The sequence below is a fragment of the Telmatherina bonti genome, assembly GCF_933228915.1.
Source record: "Telmatherina bonti genome assembly, chromosome: 2".
Taxonomy (NCBI): domain Eukaryota; kingdom Metazoa; phylum Chordata; class Actinopteri; order Atheriniformes; family Telmatherinidae; genus Telmatherina; species Telmatherina bonti.
This window is the reverse complement of record NC_136620.1, coordinates 27,794,848-27,819,324: the sequence shown is the minus strand read 5'-3', so window position 1 is coordinate 27,819,324 and position 24,477 is coordinate 27,794,848. Positions and strand designations below refer to the sequence as shown.

The window sequence follows — 24,477 nt, the reverse complement described above, 5'->3', positions numbered from 1 at the left end:
GATTGGGTATAAAGCACATTCAATTTTCCATTTATTTGAATTTCTTTTTATCATAGTTGCAGTTTTCCTATAATTGTTTCTGTTATCTGTTGTTATCAGAGTTATCTGCTGATATGTGTGTTAGGAAGGAAATATCACTCCAAGGAATTTAAAAACAATAATCTATTATTTGCTGTATTCTGTTCCCAATAAAGCACAAAATTTTTCCTAGTATGAAAATTTTTCCCTTACAAAACAATAACTTCAGTCCTAAAGCATAACCTCACACCTCAGTCTTTTTTTTATTCTAAAATTACTGAAAAGTATGATACTGTATTAATCCCTAAATGGGATATCTTACTACTGCATTATAAACTGACAAATAATAGTTCATTGAAATAAATGTAATTCCTGTGGATAGCAATTACCTTCTCTATACTGTTATTGTTGGACTAACGGTGAAGAAGCCTCTGTCTGAACCAACTCCTCTGTTTTTTAATCACTGTTTTGTGTAGAGGGTTTGCTGTACAACAGCTTGTGCAATGTGTTTACACAGCAAGCTCCAGTGGAGTGATAGTTCGCTGCTATCGCAACAGATGGCTTCAAAACGAATCCCATTCCACAAAATTATTATTCAAGATGTGCAACATTTTGCTGCAGACGTTGAATGAACAAAACTCTCTCATAAAAGAAGAGCATTATTAAAAGAAGTTGGGACACAATTTATCCAGTTGAAAATATCTTCGAAGTCTCTGGGATGCTATTAAAAAACAGGAATAATGTTTTTAAAGGTATTCATCCATTACATGTTTTAATGGCAATCATGGTGGAGATGATTGCATAGCTTTCAGAACTTGTAAAATTAGTTTTTACTTAATTTTTAAATCAATCTGTATTTTTGTTGTAACTTTTTAAAAAAAATATATATATATATATTATATATATAATTAACTAACTTTTTTTTTCTCTTAGTTTTAGGCATTTTCAGGATGTTACAGGATAGAGGGTTTTTTCCAGCCATTTTGCAGAGCTGAACCAAAACTTTTCCCCTTTTTTCTGACAATAAGTTCTTTGTTCTTACAGAATTGACAAAAGCACTAAACATATTTCTAAACCACTTTTTCTTAACTTACATGTAAACTTTTTTTCTTTTTTTTTTTTTTAAACTTTGTGTTTAACATATTGTAATACAAATGTAACCGACAGATTTAATGAACACAAAGGGGAAACGTGCATCTCCAACTTCTCCTGTACCTTTTAGTTTCTCAATAAATACCTTGACTATTAGCTCAACATTAGTCTACTTGACTCGGCTTCCTGAGTTATACATATTTACATGTGGCCATGTAAATACCGTGTCTCTCCGCCCAAAGGTCTGAAACTATTGGCCTGTGGCGTGTGAACCCTCCCCTCGTAGACCTCCCTTTGGGCCGAGAGATGGAGCAGCAATGTGCGGTCAGTCGGTGAAGGAGGGCTGGCACCCCGGCGAGGCGGTGCAGGCGAGGCGAGCAGGGAGGCACGACGAGAGTGGAGCAGGGTGGTTTGGAGTTTAACCGTGGCCTGACGAGACAATATTCACCTGACACGGGATATTTTACTAAACGAAGGCCAACGGGGGCTGTTTGGCCACGCGGAAATATTCAACATGCACCGAATAACGGGGAAACCAGGAGGGGACAGTTTGATTGAGATGAGCCCGACTGACTCTTTGAACGGTGAGTAGCAGAAAACAGAACCAGCACCCAGTCTTTACGAGTACTGACATGTTGGACTGTCTTAGTTCCTCATATGTTAGACCCTTAGTAATGGCTGCAAACATGAGATTTCCCAATCTGTAGTCCTTAAAGAGAGTTTAAAAATAGTCTACAACATAAACTATAACATTTTAAGTGATATTATCTCATTGATGGTATTAATATATGCTTGAAATGAAAGATTAAAGCGCCTTAAATGAATTTCCTGCTGATAACTAAATGTAAACATCACTTTATAATCACTGTTAATTTTGTTTACTTTGCTTGTGACAAGCTGTGTGATTATAATGTGTGTTCAGGCCATGATAAAAAATCATTTCAACTAACATTTTAAAGTAGCCTCATTTGATCTCCCTCTTAAACACCCGTAACACTTCATAGTTTGCCTTTCTTTCCATTTGAGCAGCAGTGATTTACAGGCAGCCAGGCCTTAGCAGCTGGCCTGCCCACTGGAAACAGTCTGTCACCTACAGGGAGTCACTCTATCCACAGCACAACCCCAAATCCCTCTCTGTTCCTGGCTGACTGTGGATCCCAAACAAACACTTACACAGTGGCCTGTGTGATTTAGCCATTTATGGCTGCAAACTACTTTGTGCTGAATGAAAGATGAATAACTATGGATACTCTCTGGCCACCCTAATCAGCACGAATCGATGGTAAGTGTAGTGTTTCATCTGCAGCGCTGAGAACTTCACAGCAATGCGGTCAGGTGAAGTTGAAAATCTGAGGGATTTTTGCCGGATTGTGAACCTGTTATCTTGGTGTTGCGTGTTTATTGTGTGTTGAGATAACAATGGAAGTTGGTTAGCCACGCGTCACACAACATAACATTTCAGTAATACTTAAGTTCTCACAGCTTATTGCAATTCTTCGTTGACCACAATGCACATGCTTGTGGTGCCGTTGTTGCATGTCCAGTCTCTCTTTTTAACCATATTACATCTATGGAATGAGACAGAGAAAAGAGCTGAGAAATCTCTCCATCTGTGTCACCCGAGCAGGAACATGATAGGCAGATGCGTACATCATTTAGAGAAAATTAATTTTACAAGTTAAATATAATTACAAAGGCATGAGTATTGTAAGCACACACTTGTTATTGCTGAAAATATCCATCTATTACGTCCAGGGTCTTTTATCCAGATTTCCTCCTTCTCTATTGCTCTGTGAATGTCCCTTCATCTTTACAGTCATAAAAATCCCCATAGACCTATACAATCTTCCAACCACACAACATTAATTCAAACACATGTCACCGTTTAGAGATTTGACCTGTCCTAGACTCGAAATGATCCATTTATATCAGTACACCTTGCTGCAATGTCTGCTTTTTCAGCAAATTCTAACCCCAAACATGACATAAAAATATACTTATATGATCACTTTGTTATACTTATAGCTAACCTAACAAGTCGGGACGTCTCAGAGAACATTTGTACCTCTGTTGATCTTTGTTTTCCAGCATAGTACCGATTGCCATTCTGTTTGAAGATGTTGTTAGATCAGAAGGATTCAGACAAAAATGGATTATTGTGTGACATTACACTAGCTCTTAGCTTTATGTAAAATGGAACTGGGTGTTGGGGTATCTTCTGTATACATGTGAAACTTGTGCCAGCATCAGACTTGAACACTGTGCTCATAACTCAGGAAATCACACAAACCCTCCCAGTTTATTCACCAGCAAGATGTAGGAAGTGAGGCCTCTGGAGTAGATGGCTTAAAAGAATGGGTGCTGAAAAAATTTCACCTCTATAATGTAAACAGTTTAAGAACATTTTTTTCTACATGTTGAGTTGTAAGCTAACTTAATCAGTTTGTATTTATAAAAAAAAAAATCACTCAAAGATTGCTTTTCTCAGAGCTTTTGGTTTCTGAGGATTGAAAAAGAAGAGGCAGACACATTTTTGTGGCATTTCCACTGTGATCAGCTGCTTACTCTGGAACAAAGCCTCAACTGTGGAGGCTACTTAGTAGGAAAAGACTCTTGGCGGAACTGGGAAGTTCATGCTGCATCCAATTGAGCGTCCAACTGCGAAACAAAATTCTCAGCTGTTTGTTTCATTCTCCTGTGCTGTGAATGAAATGCATTCAAATCAAAGCCAGGATCATGTCTGTTTTATAAGCTAATAAAACAAAAAAGCTGTTCTGAAAAATGGTACATATTTAGCATTATAGTTTTTTAAATCTAAGGAAAACTCATAAAAAAAGTTACATCGTAAAACCAACGATTATTTAAGGGCTCGCTGTTTGTGGACAAGACCTTAGTTTTATGTACACATCAACAGCTGCGGACACAACAGATGTGAAGACGTTCTTATTGCACGTTTGCATGCTCCTCAAACAGCGCCTCCTCCTGAATGTCCTGTAAAGGTAGAAATAACACTGACATACTGGGGGGAGCATTTGTGAGATTTGTTAAGATGTTGAAATATAAATAGATGCTGTTCTGGTGGAGAATACCTGAAGTTTTAAAGAAAAAATTTTAAGGTTTCTCTAAAGGCAGCACCAATGAGACGATGCAGCTGTAGCTGTTAACTCCTACCAAACCATAGTGCAGTATGAGAACCTTGTCACTGCAAAGCCCCACTTTGTTAAAGGAAACAGAACAGACAATTCAGACAGACTCAAAAATGTTCATAAATTGGGGCACTTTAGGTTTACAAAGGCTAAACAGATTACAGAGATTCTGCACATCAAAATGGAGCTTGTGTCACAGGTTGTGCTGCAGTAAATGTTGCTTATTGCAGTTTCAAAACTTTAAGGTGCATAATGATGTGGAGCAAAGCTTAGAAAGCTTTGGGTGTGGGTGTGTGTGTGTGTGCATTTACTGCTTTCTGTCCAGTCTAAATATAATCTCAGAGACCATCAATTAGAACCGCTGCAATTTCATGTCAAATCAAAGACATGAAGCTTGGTGCATTGTTTTATGCTGTTTCTGTTTTTTTTATACTGCCTATCTTTTTTTCTTACAACAGCACCTGATGGTTGTCTTGTTTATCCTTCTGTCCATTTGTTTATGCAAATCTTTTCACAGAATGAGCTCTGGAAAGTTCTCATTTCATCTGACATGCGATGAGCAGAGCGTAACAGAGGAACTTTGTTGTAGTTAATGTCACTCTTCATCACACAGGCTGCTTATTTTCAAACACATTGAAGTTGTTGACCAGACTTCTCATTCTTCTTTCCTTCAGTCACTCCTGTTATAGTTGAATTGCAGCAACATGACTGTGTATATTCTTTCAGAGTGATCTTGTTAAGTCACCCTGTGTGCCCTGGGGGACCTCTACCACAAAACTCTGTACAAATATAGACCACAACATTGGCCGTCCGTCAGTGCTACCCTGTTTACTTCATGCACCAGCTCATATGCCTGAAACTTCACTGCCTGTTTGAGATTGTGCATTATTGTGACTCGCTGTTTTTCCTATTTTGTTTTATGGTCTGATAATTCTGTTTGTGCTCTGTATCTTGCAGACGAAATAAACGGCTATCACCAACATGCCTCTTCAAGCACAGGATCCCTCCAGCAGGGGCCATCCACGGTAAAAACTCATCCATCACCTTCTGGTTGCAGGAAGTTATTGTACACAAAGAAAAAGCTGTATTTAGAATTCCTTCCTTATCATTTCCTTTCCATTTTCCCACCCACATAAGCAGAATATTACAGGTTTTGTATCTTAAGGAGTCACAGTTAATAGTTAACTGTTTATATTACCTAATTGTTATCTGTTTATTACCATGACTGTGACTTGTCTTATGGCAGAGGTAATCATAACCCCCATCATGCTTTATTTTTTTTCCATTCACACTGTACATGAAGACTTCTTTAATGCCTGGTGTGTGCATAGAGACCTGTGAGTCTCTCAGCACCAGCTTAGCCTCCATGGCCCCCTCTGACCACAGTGACTCTCCGCAGTATCAGTGTCAAAACTTAGAGCAAACCAGTGATTCGACTGGGGTAAGATGCCAGTCGTGCTCCTGTGTCAGTGTGCGTTTTTGTGTCCTCTCATGTTAACTTGGTGCTCAAACGTCTAACTCACCAAGACCTGACTCGTGTTTGTGTGTTATTAAGTGTTTGTGGATGTAACTTTTAAAAGATGTGTAGCCTTGACGTGTTGCAAGTGCAGCATGCCTAATATACTGATCTATTCAATGCCCTCTGTGAGGTTGCTGCTACAATTTTAGCATTATGCTATTGAATTTGTCATGTTGTTAGGCTTTTCTCTCACTATACGCTCGGTTCCTCCACAGCTTTCGAGAAAGCGGGCGCTATTCCTGAAGTATCGTTCCAGGGTATGGCATGGTAAAACAGGCTTGTGATTGATGCAGCTTTTTGCATATGCCTGCTTGACCTCCAGACTTTATCTCCTCCTTGCATAGTTTCTGCTCAGTGCTGAGTTTCGCTTCCAGTACTAGATATTAAACCAAAGCCCGGACATGAGGGACGTCAGTACACATTTCTTTGTGGAGAGTTGATGCTTTATTTTTGCAAAGCATGTTTGTTTCTTTAGAGAGTTATGGAAACAAGAACTGATGTGTCATGAGAGTTAATTATAATGGAAAATGTATTAAAACTTGCTGATTTTCTCACCCGTGATAACTGTTCGCTTCAGTGAAGAGAAGGCAACAGTCTTGTTGTGTTACTGTATAATTGGAGGGTGCATATTTGCACCTACACAGTTTCACACACATTGCACTCCGTACTAGAACTTTCCCATCTGTATTAGTGTGTTGTGTGTGCACGCATAAGTATACAACATATATAGTATCCAAAGCCCCACCCTGTGTTTATAGCAGAATGAAAAAGTTTTAACCATGCTCACCATGAGCTTTTATAAAAATTCCTTTAAGTTTATATGTTCTTGGTATAACAGTGATATTGTTTGTTTCATTTGTGTCTTTCTTTTCAGTAATGTCTTTTTGTCGATACAGTCTGTTGGTTTCCCTGAGCAGGGCTATTTATTATGCACTGGCTTGAACTGATGTGTCTGTGAAGTGCCCTGAGATGACATTGTTGTAAAGTGGCACCATACAAGTAAAACTGAATTGAATTAAATTATATTTATAATTTGAGTTTTGAAGCACAGAACCTGAAGCTTGATATGAAGTTGGCTTAGCAGCTGCATTTATTCCAACTCAAATGACCCCAAATTTCAGTTTCCCAATCATTCGGTCTAAAAACAGAAATGTAGTGTTAGTAGTGATATTTTAAATGACCTCCTCCCTGAAACTGAAAGGCTGCTTATGGTACACTGTGTTTTACGTTTAATCCTCCTTAATTAAGAAAGAGGGTATGCACATGTTAAAACGCCCAGTAGTTAGGGGTTACTCAGTAAAGGTATAGAAATCTGTGGCTGGAACCAGAGGGGCTTGCCTCTGCAGATACACCGATTCCATATGGTGGATCTATAATTACGGCAAATTAGAGAGTTTCTGCAGCAGCGTTGCAGTTAAATAAAGCACCCATCCTGCTATGGTGAACATGGTCTTATTTTGTCCTATTTGGTTTGGGAGGTAATGCAGACCAGTGGTTATAATTTACAGTATGCACAATTTGGGATTAGAAAACCGTAGAAATGTAGAGACAGCGAACATGCTGTACATGTTTAACTACTTTTAGCCTGTTTAAAAAACAAAGGCAGGAACCAGGAACGTAGATGGACCTACTGAAGCTTTAGAAGTGAAAAACAGCTGTTTGCCCCCAACATTCCCTTTTTCCACAGATTTTCTGCTTTACCCTTGTCAGTGTCTTCACGTTGTTTGATTTGTTTATAATACACCACACATATCAGTTTTCTGTACTCTACAGATTGCCCCGATCTTTCACTGTTCTTGAATGATAAATAAATTAAATGTTGATATTTAATTATCTCGTTTTAATATTACACGTGTTAACTAAAACAAAAGGACATTTCTGCAGGACATTGATGAAACAGATCGCCCACGTTAAGCAAGTAAATTCACAAAATAGGACAAGAGCACTGCACATGGATACAGACTAGAATAATAAAAGCAGGGCATCAACTAACAAAGAGCACATGGATTGCTAATCCAAAGATATTTGATTAGCATTTAAAGTTATTATGTGAAATGTGAGCTTGTTGGAGGATTGTTTGTACAGCAGAGCACCCCAGCCCCTCCCACCATTCTCTCAGGTTGTGGCCTTATTAAATTAGCTAGCTGGCAGCAGCTCTGTTACCCCTGTGCTGATGTCATCTTTAGGACTTTGCTTTTCTCCTGCTATCATCCCCCCACCCCCACCCCCTGTTCATCTTGCTCTGTCTTTACTGGATGACTGAGTCTGTGATGGTCAGTGGGCTGGTTGGATCTCATCTGGACGGAGATCAATGGAGTGAGAGTGAGGCAGTGCTTTCCGGTTGGATTTTACTCCCTGGAGAAAGGCAATTTTTGCTCTGTGAGGGAGCCGGCCTTTCTGCTGATGCATCACAACCGTAAAGCAAGTGGGCTATGGAGGTAAAGTGCACTTCCTTTCCTCCATTCCACTGCAGCATTGGGCCAGTGGGCAGAGCAAACTCTGTCAGGATGACGATACAAAAACAACACTTGGCTGAGTTCATGAGTGTACTAGATGTGGCAGTTTTATTTATTTATTTATTAACTCGATGAATTCTCTGTGTTGTATGCCACTCGTGTGTAGGTTGCTGCTGTAGTTAGGTTCGGGGAGGTAGACTGAATGTAGCTATTTTTACCCTTGTGAACAGCTGAAGCAGCACCGACTGCAAGCAGCTCTGCCTTGTCCTCTCTTTAAACATTCCTGTGCAGCTCATTTTTTCAGCCTTGGAGCTTCTACAGTGCTAGCATTAGCTTATCATTCTTGGTATTCTTATCATAAATTTTGGTGCCTTAACAACTTTAAATTCAAAATGAAAACAGAATCATAGAGTACAATCATAACATCCGTTTAGGCAGGGCAAGTTTGTTCGCATAGCACATTTTATGTACAAGACATAAAATGTCAAAGTGCTTTACATACAACAATAAAAGCCTTACAGTTGGGTGCAGGAAGCTTTGAAAAGTACATTTAAAAAAAAGAAAATAAATTAAAACATAAAAAGCTAAAATAAAGTATATAAAATGTATGAATCAATAGTAAGTGTGAGAAATTAACAGATAAGAGGAAGGTTTTTAACCATTTAAAATTGCTGAGAGTTTCAGCAGACCTGCAGTTTTCTGGGAGTTTTTCCTCGTGTGAAGAGCATAAAAACTGAGCACTTTCTCTCCATGTTTAGTCGTGACTCGGAACAGAAAGTAAATTTGACCCTGATGGCTTGAAGAATCTGGTTGGTTCATAACAACCAGATCTTTACAGAGTTTACAGATAAGTTCAGAGTCAGAGATTTCTCTGTACTTTGATGTACAACATCAGTAAAAGAGTATCACAGATGCCCTGTGTTAGCATGCCATTTGTATTTGGAGTGAAAACATGGTTATCAATGTGTGTGTCCTGATTTGGAGGCTTATTCTTTAAATTAGCTTCTGGATGCATAATTTGACTGCTCTGGTCTGCTGTGGTGATTGCATCCCGAGACTTGTTGACACTGTTGCTGTCTATACCTGTTGTGAGTGTTTAAGTGTCGGCATTTCTGTGTTATCTCGTTACAGATTGACAAACAGCACCACAGTAAAGACTCTGTGTTTTTTCGTGATGGAGCCCGCAGGATTGATTTTGTCTTGTCTTATGTTGATGATAAAGATGATGAGAGGAAACAGGTAAGAAGTAGTCTCTAGCTTGTAACTTACATTTTCTTACTTCACCAAATGCAGCCATGTCCATGTTTTTCAGCACTACTAAAGTCCTATTTGAAGCCACGTAGCATTTCCTGAGATCTGTGTCTGCAACATTCCCTAAATAACACTGATAGTTAGATAACATGGCGTCTCAGCTCATTGCTTATCAGTAATCTTGTCAAGTTGTTTTCTATGAAGAAAAATTCTACGCCATTAACCATATAGATAGATTGTAGATCAATTTATTCTTAGTAAATCCACTCAATCAATGAGTAGTACCATATTTCCTTATATGTGCAATTCCTTATCTACACTGAAAGATGTTGAGTTTTCATAGTGAGCTGTCAGTTTTCATGGCAGAGTGTTACAACTCTTGGGCTGTAGGGACACAGCCGACTCACACTTTACCAGCAGTCTCAGTCTGTGACTCAACAGTAAAACTTCTGGCCTCGTCTGGAGCTGCCTCGCTTTTTCCACAGTTTGAGGAGGGGCAAATAAGAGGTTGTTTCCTGCAGATTATCCAGATCCTGAGTAAAATACTATTCTAAAATGCAGCTCTAAGAGGAAGGATTTATTTTTTTATTTGCTTGATTTTATTTTATTTTTTACTGATACAATCATTTTCCATATTCATGATTCTGAAAAGGTTCAACCAAAGTAACATATAATAACTTTAATCATACTCCTTCTTCTCTGACTTGTCTTTACAGCCCATTGCTTTACTGCAACAACCCTTACTGTAAAGTATACCTAGATTATTGACATAGTTTATCCGTGATGGTTCATAAAGTGCAGCAGTTCTACTTTTCAGGTATGTCTCAGAAAATTAGAATATTATGAAAAAGTTCAATATTTTTTGTCACTCATTTCACAATGTGAAACCGACATATTATATAGATTCATTACACATAGAATGAAACATTTTAAATATTCAACCCTTGAAATTTTGATAATTGTGACTTATAGATAATGATAACCCAAAATGCATTGTCTTAGAAAATTAGAATATTGTGAAAATCTTACAAAGTCATGGTGTCATACCCTAATCAATTAATTAACTCAAAACACCTGCAAAGGTATCCTAAACCTTTAAATGGTCTCTCAGTCTGGGTCACATGGCTACACAATCATGGGGAAGACTGCTGACTTGACAGGTGTCCAGAATACGATCATTGACCCTCCACAAGGAGGGAAAGCCATAAAGGTCATTTCTAAAGAAGCTGGTTGTTCACAGAGTGCTGGATCCTAGCATATTTATGGAAAGTTGAGTGGAAGGAAAAGGTGCACCAGCAAAAGGCAGAACTGCAAGCTTGAGAGCATTGTCGAGCAACATCCATTCAAGAATTTGGGGAGCTTCACAAGGAGTGGACTGAAGCTGGACTCAGCGCATCAAGTGCCACTACGCACAGACTAATCCTAGACATGGGCTACAAATGTCACATTCCTCGTGTCAAGCCACTCCTGTACCAGAGACAATGACAGAAGCATCTCACCTGGGCTGAGGGGAAAAAGAACTGGACTGTTTCTCAGATGAAAGCAAGTTTTGCATTTCATTTGGAAATCCAGGTCCCAGAGTCTGGAGGAAGAGTAGAGAGGCACAGAATCCATGTTGCTGGAAGTCCAGAGTGAAGTTTCCACAGTCAGTGATGATTTGGGAGCCATGTCATCTGCTGGTGTTCCTCCACTGTGTTTTCTGAAGTACACAGTCAACACAGCATCTACCAGGAAATTTTAGAGCACTTCATGCTTCCTTCTGCTGACAAGCTTTGTGTAGATGCAGATTTTTTAAATTTATTTTTCTAGCAGGACTTTGCACCTGCCTACATTGCCAAAGGTATCAAAAGCTGCTTCAGTGACCATGGTGTTACTGTGCTTGATTGGCCAACAAACTCACCTGATCTGAACCCCATAGAGAATCTATGAGGTATTAACAAGAGGAAGATGAGAGTCACCAGACCCAAATATGTAGATGACCTGAAGGCTGCTATCAAATCAACCTGGGCTTCCATTACACTTGAGCAGTGCCACATGCTGATCACTTCCATTGCCACGCCGCATTGATGCAGTAATTCATGCAAAAGGAGACCCAACCAAGTGTTGAGTACATGGAAATGAACATACTTTTCAGAAGCTTGAGATTTCTTTTTAAAATAACCTTTTTTTTTTTTTTTTAACATCGATCTTATGTAATATTCTAATTTTCTGAGACACTGCATTTTGGGTTATCATTATCTATGAGCCACAATCATCACATTTCAAGGAATAAATGTTTGAAATGTTTCATTCTATGTGTAATGAATCTATATAATATATAGGTTTCACATTCTGAAGTGAGTGATGAAAAATATTGAACTTTTTCATAATATTCTAATTTTCTGAGACATACCTATATATCCTCTGCATTAAGTCTGACCTCAGATCTTTAACAATTTTCTGTCCCATTACATTTGCTGGCTTTGCCTAATTGATTTCATTTAACTTTGTTCACTTAATAATAAAAATGTTAGTTTTCTGAAATTTCCAAATAGGCTTGAAATATTAACATTTTCTCAGCTATTGTTTTTTAATCTGATCATATTAATTTACATTTGCACATATTGTGTCTATATTGCTGATAACTCAGTGTTTTGCTTCTGTTGAAGGAGAGGAGGAGGGTGTTTGAGGCCAACTTAGTGAAGGTTGGTCTGGAGCTGGAAACAGAAGATAAATTGGTAAGATCACAGATTTGATCATTATCAATTATTTTAAATTGAAATTCTGATGCCTCTCATGTCATCCTAAATTCTATAATCTGAATGGCATGCACTCAAAAAACCACAAGTATCTATTACAAGAGAACATTTACATTTGCCTACTTCTAAGCTAGCTGCATGCTGACTGTCCTTGTCATCAGGAGTCAGAGGATGGAAAGACATATTTTGTGAAGATCCACGCTCCATGGGAAGTATTGACCACCTATGCAGATGTCCTGAAGATCAAGGTTCCATTCAAGGTCAATGACATCCCAGACAACAGGGAGATGCCAATGAACTGGCTGTCCACACCTTTTCGCCTGCCGGAGCACGTCATGCACCCTGAACCAGACTACTTCACTGCTCCTTTCAACAAGAGCAAGTCCGACTTCTTTCTTATTGACAACAAGGACACATTCTTCCCTCCCTCGACTCGCAACAGGATAGTAAGCAGAGTCCCGTTTGACTTGTTTGGGACATTCAAATCCCAAAATTATTTGAACATTTAAGACTGAACAAACTACAGATTTACTGATTAAAAAATGCTAACATAAAAGCCTAATTTCTTTCTTTATCTCATCAGGTCTACTATATCCTGTCACGCTGCTTGTACATCAGGGATGAATGTGGAGACAAAGAGAAGAAGGGAATCAAGAGGTTACTGAACAATGGGAGCTACACTGCTGCATTTCCTTTGCATGACGTGAGCTTCTATATCAACATGTGGTCATTTTCTTGCCATGAAAAGTGGTGCTGTTAGAGATGTAGGGATGAATTCATCCAACAAATTGAAATGTGTCTTCTGTGTGCCTGCAGTCGAGGTACTGGACAAGATCAAGAGACGCTAACTGTGAAAGTGAAAGATACAATCTCTACAAATACTGGGCCAGATTCCTCTGTTTCTTCAAGGAGCAACCCCTCGACCTCATTAGGTAGGATATCAGAGCCAAGGCCTCTAATCTGCTACTTATTCACTTATTCATTAAAGTAGCAGCAGGAAGCAAAAGAAAAATATTGCTTTATTTTTCTTCTTCAGGAAGTATTATGGAGAGAAAATGGGCATTTACTTTGCTTGGCTTGGCTTCTACACTGAGATGCTGTTGTTCGCTGCAGTAGTAGGAACGATTTGCTTCATTTATGGGTTCCTCACCTACGATGACAATGAGTGGAGGTGAGCTCTACAAAGGATAAAATCCCCTTTTTTTTGGTCTTTCAGATAGCATTGTATCATTTGTTCATCATGTTTTATGTCCCCCACAGTAAAGAAATATGCAGTGAGGAAATTGGGGGCAACATTGTCATGTGTCCTCTTTGTGATAAGAAATGCAGTTTCTGGAAACTCAACTCAACGTGCAACTCCTCGTGGGTGAGTGATTTTTGGTCATCATGACTCATATTCTACCCACAATACACAACATTTAAAGGATGACTAGTACACATTGGATAAAAATTAGTTTCCCATGAGCTCTTAATATCATAAACGGGAATTTCTTGTTTCAGCAATCGCATCTATTTGACAATGTCGGAACGGTGTTTTTTGCAATTTTCATGGGAATTTGGGGTAAGTGAAAATGTCTGCTTCCAGCATGATGTGTCTTTAAACCCAGTGCACCATCTAGTGGGCTTAATGGTTTAAATTATATTTACCACTTGCATGAGTGCTTCAAGCAAACAAAAGTAAATGGAGATATTGATTAACAAATAATAGCAGAATTTTATCAATTCTCTTTGTTTTTTTTCACCTGCATACTGTGGCTTGAAGGCTGAAACTGAAGCTTCACCACCACAAGAAAAATGAAAAATCGCATGAAAATAAGGTTTTCTAATCAAGACAATATATTTGATACAATTTTTTTTTTTTTTTGTGACGGTACGTGAAAAAACTGGATGATTGTCCCACAACTGTCCAGTGTCAGTCCTCGATGGCCGCGGTCCTCCTGGCCGTTTTCTGTGTATCCCTGTTGCAACACACCTGACTCCCATTGAATGGATCCAGCAGCCTTTGAAGTTCTGCATAATGACTGATTAATTTGAGTCTGGTGTGCTGGAGCAGGGATGCTTGGAAAACGTGGAGGATTATGACCCTTGAAGACCAAAGCTGTCCTACAGTGAAACATGTGGTGTGGTGGATCTTGTGTCTCTGCAGTGACGCTGTTTCTGGAGTTCTGGAAGAGGCGGCAGGCCCGTCTCGAGTACGAGTGGGATCTGGTCGATTTTGAGGAGGAACAACAGCAACTGCAGCTTCGACCAGAGTATGAGACCAAGTGCACCAACCGCAAGATGAACCGCATCACTCAGGTGTGTCTGAGCTAATGAAATACTAATATTAAGCGTAAAGTGCAGCTTCTGAGCTGTTTAGCTGTGACAAGACTGAATATAACAACTTAACCATTTTATGTGCTGGAACAGTTAATTATTTGTACGCAGGTATTAGAACTAAAAAGTTGGTTTGAATGAAAACTAATGAACTTGATGTTAAAATCAGTATTACTCCTATAGCGTCTGGTAAAATGAGCAGAAGCAGACTGTTGCAATATTCCATGACCACATCCTACCCATCTTTAGGAAACAGAGTTGGTACTTGAAAGAACGGCTACAGATCTCGTGGGGAAACTCTTTCTGTGCTGGGCTGCGGTGATCCTCTGGGTAAGGGTGGCCGTAAGCGTGGAATGCTAGTTTGGTGAAGAAGAGGTTTTGTTGTGGTGTACTTTGTGTTGGTAACAGATGGTTCTGGAAAGACTCAGAGGCATAAGTGTCCTTCAGTGTTTGTCTTGCTACCTTGTAAGGGTGTTTTTAACAAAGCATTGGTTCACCAGGAGACCAGTAGATAAAGAAAACACAAACCCAGTCAAAGAGTTTGGATTGGGCAAAGAAGTTTGGCCTCACATGTGAGGCTAGAAGTAATTTAAGGAACTTGGCCTTTCAGAGCTCTCTTTTCAGGATTTAACAAAAGGGTGACTTACTGTCCATGCTTTGCTCGCAACCTTTCCTCTGATTTAGGAAATGGAGCCTTACTTACCCATAACAAGCAAGTGTGCACGCACATGCCTGTCTGGAGCCACCGTCCTGTTGTGGGTGAGCATAGTTTTTTTTTCTTTTTTTCTGGTAAATATGATCAGTTTGAAAAGCATCCATTTTTTCTTTCCTTCCCGTCTCAAATGTCTTTTTCATCATGCCATTCACCATCATCACTAATATTCTTCTAACAGGGCTGGTATCTGTAAAACTAAATGTATGGAGATGTCTTAAAGAATTTAGACAGCTGATACCATGTTGTAACACTTGATGCTACATCAAGGGTAGTGCTTAGTGTCTAAATATTGTATATAAGGCAAGATTTTGAGATTCTCTAAATTTCAAACACTACACTTTTAGTTTTATCCTTACTGGCCCAAAATGTCATTCTGTTGTTTATTGGTGTTTAGAAACTGCAACATATGATGAAGTAAAAAGGGAGAGAATGGTAGATTTCGATCGGGGGCATGTGCGCACACTTTCAAGCATAGCACCACTAACATCTGCATGGGTTAATAAGCAATCACTTTGCTTTTTGTAAAGATGTTTTTGGCGTCTTGTGTTCCATGTTGTTGTCCGTTCATGTCGTCTCTGTTTTCTCTGCCCTGAAGATTTCATTGATCATTGCCTGCATCATTGGGGTTATAGCCTACCGTCTGGCTGTGTATGCAGCGTTTGCTAGCATCATGAAGAACAGTCCCACCAACAACCTGGAGGTGGTTGGACCCTACATCACCCCTCAGTTGGCCACCTCTGTCACTGCCTCTTGCATCAACTTTATTATCATTATGATCCTCAACCTCATGTATGAGAGAGTGGCTGTTTGGATCACCGACCTGGGTGAGGGCAGGAGTATGATAACATATTCATTATGAAAGTGTCTTAAATGTAATTATTGTAAATATTATTCAAAATCAACGTATTAAAACCTTTTACAGAAATTCCAAAGACCCACCTGGAGTACGAGAATAAACTGACTGTGAAGATGTTCCTCTTCCAGTTTGTTAACTACTACTCCTCATGCTTCTACGTGGCTTTCTTTAAGGGGAAGTTTGTTGGCTATCCTGGAGATTATGCCTATATGTTTGGCAAGTGGAGCAAGCTGAGGAATGAAGAGGTACCTCATTCATTATCGTGTAAATGTTTCACAGTGATGACATGAAGTCGTGAATGACCTGAATTAGCGTCCATTACTCTACTGTCCGTTGTCCATCTCGTCCTATGTGTGTTCAGTGTGACCCGGGTGGCTGTCTGATTGAGCTGACCACACAGCTGGTGATTGTGATGACTGGCAAACAGGTGTGGGGCAACATTCAGGAAGCTTTGGTCCCGTGAGTACACATTCATCATGTTTCAGAAGCAGTTTAACACTCTTTAACTAAAAGAAATGCATATTTTTAACGTAGCTTGTTTGTCATTGTTTCTCTGAAGAACATTACGGAGGCGCTTGTGTAGAAAAGTGTTTAACTATTTACTTTCCCTAATTGAAAAGATTGTTAAAAAAACAAATAAAAAAATAAAACAGCACACTGTTTAGACAATTTATCACTTTAGTTTGTTACTGTTAGCAAATATTTGCCAGCCTGGAACGAGGGTAGCTACCTACATTCAGCTTGCATAAATGACATTTTCCTGGTCAAAGGAAATTTAGATTTTATGTGCTGTTTCCGTAAATAAAGATATAAACCGTTGCTGTCACATGCATTGGGAAAAAGGTTTAATGTATTAACATACATGATCCGCTGTTAAGACAGAGACAACTGAATAAGAAGCTGTCTTACTAACAGAAATATAAAAAGCAACATACACCATTGGTGCAAGTCAAAAGGCAAGTTGAGTAAAGGCCTATGATAGATTTCTTTATAATCGCTTTAGTAATGATTACAAAAATAAATGCAATGTCATTTAGACTGTAATTAAACTGAGAAATGAGAAGGAAAACAGGAGAATCCCATCCTGAAAGCTCTCTGTCGCCCCCCTGTGCCATGCAGGTGGATGATGAACTGGTGGGGCAGCAGGAAGGCACGAAGCCACCCAGAGAGTCTATACAGCCGTTGGGAACAGGATAACGACCTGCAGAGCTTTGGTCAGCTGGGCCTCTTCTATGAGTACCTGGAAATGGGTAAGACACCAGCAAATTATCAGCTCATTTACAGAGAGACAGATGAAAGCTGAAGTTTAAAGGGCCATCTTAATCTGGAGTTTTAATCCTTATCAAGATCAAGTACAATTTGATCTGATTCAGACCCAGACCAAGACCATGATCACAGCAAAACCTGGTACTAAGCTCTGGAATCACTGCATTTCAGTGGAGAAATCGCAGAAAAAGTTAAATGCTATGAAGTCTTTCTGGTTTTATCAAACTATAAATTTGTCCTTAACAGATGAATAAATAGATGAGTCCTGCAGGTGGCGCTCTTTCCATTTCATCCTCTCCAACATTTCTTCTCTCTGTGTCCCAGTGATCCAGTTTGGTTTCATCACACTGTTTGTGGCCTCCTTCCCTTTGGCACCCCTGTTGGCACTCGTCAACAACATCATTGAGGTCAGAGTGGACGCCTGGAAGCTCACCACTCAGTTCAGGCGTCCTGTGGCAGCCAAGGCTCACAGCATAGGAGCGTGGGAGGAAATCCTCAATGGGGTGGCCGTACTCTCCGTTGTCACAAATGTGAGTGCTGAACTTGGCCGAGGAGTCTTTGCCAGATACAAAATGTAGATTTTCCTAACCCAGCCACGCCTGATTTCTTCCCTCTCTTGTAGGCTTTCATTGTGGCATTCACATCTGATATGATCCCCCGGCTTGTGTATATGTATGCCTACCAGCCACAGGGTGAGATCAATATGAAAGGCTACATAGACAACAGCTTGTCTGTGTTTAACATCTCTGAGATCCCACTGGCCAACAGACCAGAAGAGGGGGAGAATCCTAGTTGGTTTAACAGCTCCATCACCACCTGCAGGTAAGATTGCAAGTGTGGATTGCAAGCCAGATGTTTTCTCTTTTATATTTTTCTTTTACCATTGTTATTATAATCAGTTAAAGAGACAGAAAATTACTTTAGAAGCTTTTTCAAGCAACATGGGATTTAGGGGGTGTCAGTATGTGTGTGTGAATGATTGTGTGTCTATTTGTTTTCCTTGTTTTAATATTTGTAAAGGACTTTGAGATGGTTCTTGTATGAAAGGTGCTATACAAATAAACTTTGATTTGATTAGATTTGATTTGGTTAGAAAATATTTTCACTTATAACTGTTGTGGAAAAATACAAGTTCATTTTTTGCTTAAAAAAAAGCATAGCAACGCTGTCATGTTTGAAATATTGCTTTACAGACCTAATTGTGCAATGTCCTATATGATTTCATTCTCCTCTGCACAAGTGGACTTCAGAATGACAATCTCATCCCTGCATTATGTCTAAACATCTTATTTATACACTGGTCTTTCATAGGTATCGTGACTACCGCTACCCTCCTGGACACGAGAAGCAGTACTCCCACAATATGCAGTTCTGGCATATTCTGGCTGCCAAGTTGGCTTTCATCATAATAATGGAGGTAAATCCAGGCCTCGATCCATCACCAACACTTACAGAGATTTAAACCGAATCTTACACTGATCAGCCGTTAACTTTATGATCTCAGACAGGTGAAGTGAATAACACCCTTCATCTTGTTACGGGGTCAAGGGGTTTGCTGAGAAAACCTTTTTCTAGTTGTTACTTTGACCCACATCCCAACCTGGCCGCTCTTCCTCATGGTATTTGCCTCCACCAGCAAGACACCATTGTGCCTTGCAAACATTGGTTAAGGCTAAAAATACACAACAAAGACAACAAATTGTTGTTCACATAGCCTTTAAACTCCTTAGACATTAATCCTGTTGAATCTAATGGCATCTGTGGGAAACAAGACCAATCCACAGACACAACAGTCCACTGTGGCCAAAGGATCTGACCTGCATGGCCTCAGATGTTCTTTGTTAAAGCCAGGACTGGCTAGATGAGGATCTACTCAGTATTATGGAGGTGTTTATAATGTTATTGCTGATTGGTGTACATTCTTGCCTTGTGTAATAGTTAACCCCCGAAGTGTCAAAAATGCATCAAGTAACATCACTAAATGAAACAGGCTGTATGTCCCGAAAGAGAGCCAATACGTGTTACCACATTATACCATGAGATGACGGTTTGAAAGGCTCCCTGCTGAACTGGTGAGGATGTGTTTGTTGTCTGGGATACAGAGCAGATTAGAGAAAGCACACAAAACACCTTTTCGCTGTTGAAGAGCTTCAACTTTTGCAGCTGTTCGCCAATTCTTGCTCTATATACAAGAGAGATGAGCAACTTTACTCCCATCTAATCTAACGTGTTTCTTAACATGTGTTTTTATTTCTAACCACCTAAAAGCTACAGCCTGCGTCATCTAACGGGATATTTGCAGTAGTCACAGAATAAAACTGCTCTCTAACACATATTCAGCTAAACAATACCTATCAAATGATAAAAAAAACAAAAAACCACCAACTGTGTTTGTTTTGAGTGGTGAAGTCGCTCCAAACTTTCATTTTAGAGTTTCTTATTGACAGAAATTCCTAAATATATTCTTCTTTAGGTTTTTGTAGTTATGTTTGTATGAAATATCCTTTCCTCTTCGCCATTCATTCTTTGTATTCTTTCATCTTTAACTTAATAGAAACTTCATCAGCACTCATACTTGCTGTGAATTATCTTCTACCTTAACCCTTTCATGCATGAATTAATAAAAAACAGTTAAGTATTTTTTTTAATACAGTATTTTACCTCTACAGTCGTATGCGGTGATACTATTTTTGTTTATTAGTAATATTTAAAATCTATCGTGATTTATGATTAATTTTAAAGTACTCAATAAAATATTTCTGAAATAATATATAATCATATTATGCAAATCTTCCATAAAAAAAACAAACAAACAATCATTTCCTTTTCCTATTTTTCACAAAGGCAAACGTGCGTAATTACATAATGTTAGATTATAGCATATGTTTATTAATTCTCCAGGGAGTGGAAACCTTTTGGATGACTCACTAACATCCACTGAACTGGTTTATTTACAAAAATACCATCCTCATTCATGAATACGCAAGAAAAAAGCTTGTAAATAGGTGTCCGCTGTAAGTCCACCATGCACGAAAGGGTTAAATCACTTGCATCTTCTTCCTCCACAGCATGTTGTTTTTATGGTCAAGTACTTTGTGGCTTGGTTGATTCCGGATGTTCCTTCTGATGTGATGGCTCGGGTCAAAAGGGAACGCTACCTGGTTCAGGAATATCTCCACAACTATGAAGTGGAGAAACTGAAGATCCAACTCAGCCAACATAGCAATAATGAGTGTACCTGCACGCCGATGATCTATCCATCGCTACCCAAACATGAGGTGCTGTCAGAGTGTCTCTAGCCCAACGAGCTGCTGGTCAGTGAGCCAGACACGGCGATGTACATCTCCCTGCTTGTGCATTCTAACACCGATCATCATTTTGCGGTTTTCCTTTTGTTTTAATTAAGAGTTCACTCACTTCACAGCCATCCTTCCTCTATTTACCTGCTGACAGTGGAGAAGCACAGAGAAGCATGAAAAACTAAGTCTGCATGCATGCTGACAGGTTGATACACTTGAAATTTGAGTCTTCTTTATAAATATGGAAGTCTTGTGTTTATAGTTATGAAAATGAAGGAAATCAGAATATGCTGTAATGAGAGAGAATATCTTTCACACTGTGTCTAAAGCTGACAGCTTACCTTTGTTTTAATATAATACTATTTATTTTAAGTGCCACTATAAGTAACCAAAGACTGGATGCCTTAATAAATCACCAACTTATCTTTGGATCTGCGAGGGCAGAACGTTTGTACTTTAAGGACACACAGTGAAAAGTTCTAATATCTTATCAAAATATATGTTCACCTTTCATTTTTGCTTTAACAGTTTATAAAAAATGTGAACACCTGGTTGTTTCTCTGCATTATCACTGCATATATAATAAATTACCAAATTGCATCCTAATTTTAGAGGCTGTTTTAAAACCTGGAGAATTTTTAAAAAATTTTTTAATCTGATTTCATAATCCCCTTCCAGTTTCTCCAGTGTTCAGTCTGACATGTGAAGTAGTTAAAAAAAAATCTGTGCTGTTATTACTGTGAGCAAGGACAGATTTTGTCCTGCAGTGGCCAGTTGTTTAGCCGCAGAAGCAGCAGGTGGTGTATGTTACATGTCAGCCAGCACGTTGCAGCTGATGATTACCTGCTCCACATATGTTTGCTCCGTCACACTAAGCACATCAGCCATCACCTACTGCAGCTGTTGTGCTTTTGGTTTCCTCAGCTGTGTGCGTGTAGAAGGAAAGATATAGATTCTTTTTTTTATTTTTGCACAAAGCACTTAAAGCACGACTACCAAGGCGTCAAGACATCAAACTAGTAGTTTATATGACACTATACATTCAAGATCATTGTTTTGAAGCTGTCCAGTGGAATAAGAACTCTTCTCGATTTGATGCTTCGATGAAGATTTCATGTTTCAATGTCAAAGAGATCTTTTGAATGGAATATGAAGGACATTTAAATATGTATTTGATTGAAATATGTAATAGATATGTTATCGAAAGATTTAACTTATATGTACAGGAGCTGACTGAGTGCTACAGACTCAGGCATTTAAATCTGTTTGAGGTGTTTAGATGTGACCATGTTCCAGTTTGCCTTATCTATGCCCTGTGCTCAGCTGAACTCATGCCCATGGAGGCCTTAATACATTTAAATCTTTGTTTTCATTATTAGTTCTTTTACCTTTTTTTCTATTCTTGTGTACGCTCTTTTGTTATGCTTTATGACTTGGATTTTAATTTTCTAATGCTTTATTCAAAATGAAAGTGAATTAGTTTACTGTATGCTCAAATTGAATTTTTTGCTGTTTTATTTTGTTTTGTTCTCTATAAAATCTTCTTATACTGTAATATGTTACAAAGTTAAATCTCTTAAATAAAGTACCAGTTTAACCTGTGCTGTTGTTTTACATGTTTGGTGTAAACCTGAGTGCCGTAGAACTTCATCTGTTTCCTGATGAAATTAGACTTGTTCACAGAACAGATGGCCAAAGAGACTACTGATAAGTAATTCTGTGCTGCTGCTTTTTTTTTTTTTTTTTTTTACACTGGTGGGTGTGTTTTACACCCAAGTATGCTGGCAGGCTTATTTGCCTTGGCGACAGTGCAGAAGCCACTGTGACAAAGAAACAGGCAACACTCTGGTTTAGGTAGTTTTTATGGATTCAGTGTGATTTTTAAGTATGATTCTGTCATGGAAACATGGATTCTCTAATATGGACATGGTTCTCTAATATAGCAAGCTGTGATTAATATGTACATCTTTCTCTTTTTTCCATGTTACCTAAGCCCCTTAACGTTTACAAGTACATGAAACTTGGGTCTTGACTGAATAGATGACCCTCATAAATAGCAATGCGCGTCAGAACTGCCTGCTCCTTCTCAACCTGTCCTTGGCAAACCCCTTCCTGGCTGGTTGCCATGCTTTCATTCAATACCATCTGGATGGGCCATAGTAAAAGCTGCCCTGGAGGTTCTACAACTACTTCTACCTCAGCAGCATCTTCATCACAAAATATACCTGAGCGTCGTGCACTCGTCCCGCCCCCTCGTGCTTTCTGGACATGTGGAAGACATGTCTGCTGTGCGTAACTGTGATCACTCTGCTCTTTGTTGCGGGAATGGGTCTGGTCCTGGCCTGGCAGTTGTCACACCGTTAGAAGAGAAGTGTTTACATACTGCTGAGTGAGACCGCGGTGAAAAACCCTTTAACCCACGAACTGCCCCTGTTTTCCCGCCGCTACAGACGCCTAAGCAGATGGACACCGGGGCGCGCCGGTGCCGCCACAAAACGCGGAAACGAAATAGCCGACCAGCTTTTCCCTGTTGTCATTTTTTGTTTTGAAGGTGTACTTCTCCGGCCTAAACTATCCTCTTTTCGCCTGGTTGATAAGAAGCTGCAGGTTCAGGGGTTTTAAGGCGTTTTGCTACAGGGCAGATGGCTTCTCTAAAACACACCCGGATGATGATGGAAGGAAAATACCGGTGTTTTCCCACCTGTGTGCGCAGATTGAGCGGCAATGTAACTGGATGGGCTAATGTGCTTTTCCAATTGCAGTCTATTTCATAGAACTGTAAAGAAAAACGTCTTTTATTTGAGAGAAATAAATGCTTTCTGCAAGCCAATTGTTCAGTTTCATTTACTTTAGATACCATCTCATAGGCTACTAGCTGAGGCTGGTCTATCCTGACACAACACTGCCTCTGCGTGGTTGACTGCATACTGTAGCCTACTTTACACTTTGTCTCCACATAAACAGCAAAGACGTCTGAACAATGGAAGCACCTAATCACCCTCCTCTTTAAGTAAATAATTTATTCTGTTTATTCCCCAAATACGAAACAGCTACTTAATGCTACAGGTCCATCCACACCCAATGTGACAGACCTTACAAGCAAGCATCTTTGTTGCTGAGCCCGCGGTGCAGTAAGTGATTAACACCTAAAATCATCTTAAAATTAATTTCACTTCACTTAGGAATCAGTGAAGATGTCTGGTTAAGCAGTTGTGCTCATTCACAGATTTTCAAGTTGTAATTGAATTAGGGGAGAGGAGCGGTGCAGTGGGAGCAGAAGGGAGGAGGGGCGCCGCAAGGAGAGGCTGACAGGTACACGAGCTGCGCGCTGTCCACGGTACTGAAAGCTCCTCCGGCTGCTGCCACACCGGAGACCCTCACCTCAGGTTGGACCGGAGCTCCACTAACCTCCACCAGCTGGAACTCATCACGTACACCCCCACCACTTTGATGTCCGAAAAGAAAGGAGAAAATACTCTATCCAATCTTCTCCATATCTGTTTTGCTGGGTTTTTTTTCTCCTAATCGTTGACTGGATGTTAAAATGGCTCTGCAAGGATTAACATTGCGCAAGGCAGAAGCGGACTTATTTGACTGCTGTTTTGTGACTGTGAAACCAGCTCTTTCAGACTGAGCGTGTTTCCTCTCTCTCTCTCCATTTTCTGGCTCATCCTCCTCCGGACATCAAGACTTGTTCTGCTTAAACGAAAGAGGCGCAATATTTGGATTAATATTTCAACAATATGCTCTTTAATGCTGCACTTCCATTTGTTATAGTATCGTAGGATTGTTAAAAGATCATTTG

The 24,477-nt window shown here is 39.5% G+C and overlaps 1 protein-coding gene across 8 annotated transcripts; it reads left to right on the top strand.

Moving 5' to 3' along the window:
- The first annotated feature begins 1,447 nt into the window (after positions 1-1,447).
- Positions 1,448-22,265, top strand: ano5a (anoctamin 5a). Of its 8 annotated transcripts, XM_079251025.1 has the most exons (23): positions 1,448-1,694; positions 5,214-5,281; positions 5,560-5,697; positions 5,991-6,032; positions 9,363-9,470; positions 12,131-12,199; positions 12,382-12,666; positions 12,804-12,923; positions 13,037-13,152; positions 13,257-13,391; positions 13,481-13,586; positions 13,721-13,781; positions 14,367-14,518; positions 14,786-14,866; positions 15,221-15,295; positions 15,847-16,075; positions 16,174-16,352; positions 16,469-16,566; positions 17,227-17,357; positions 17,698-17,903; positions 17,996-18,195; positions 18,685-18,790; positions 20,442-22,265. In XM_079251025.1, exons 1-23 carry the CDS (start codon positions 1,625-1,627, stop codon positions 20,670-20,672), a joined length of 3,006 nt encoding a protein of 1,001 aa, XP_079107151.1. In that variant the 5' UTR covers positions 1,448-1,624; the 3' UTR covers positions 20,673-22,265. The 8 variants fall into 8 exon arrangements, with proteins under 8 accessions (XP_079107151.1, XP_079107152.1, XP_079107154.1 ...); XM_079251026.1 differs by lacking the exon at positions 5,991-6,032; XM_079251028.1 differs by lacking the exon at positions 14,786-14,866.
- The last annotated feature ends 2,212 nt before the right edge of the window (positions 22,266-24,477 follow it).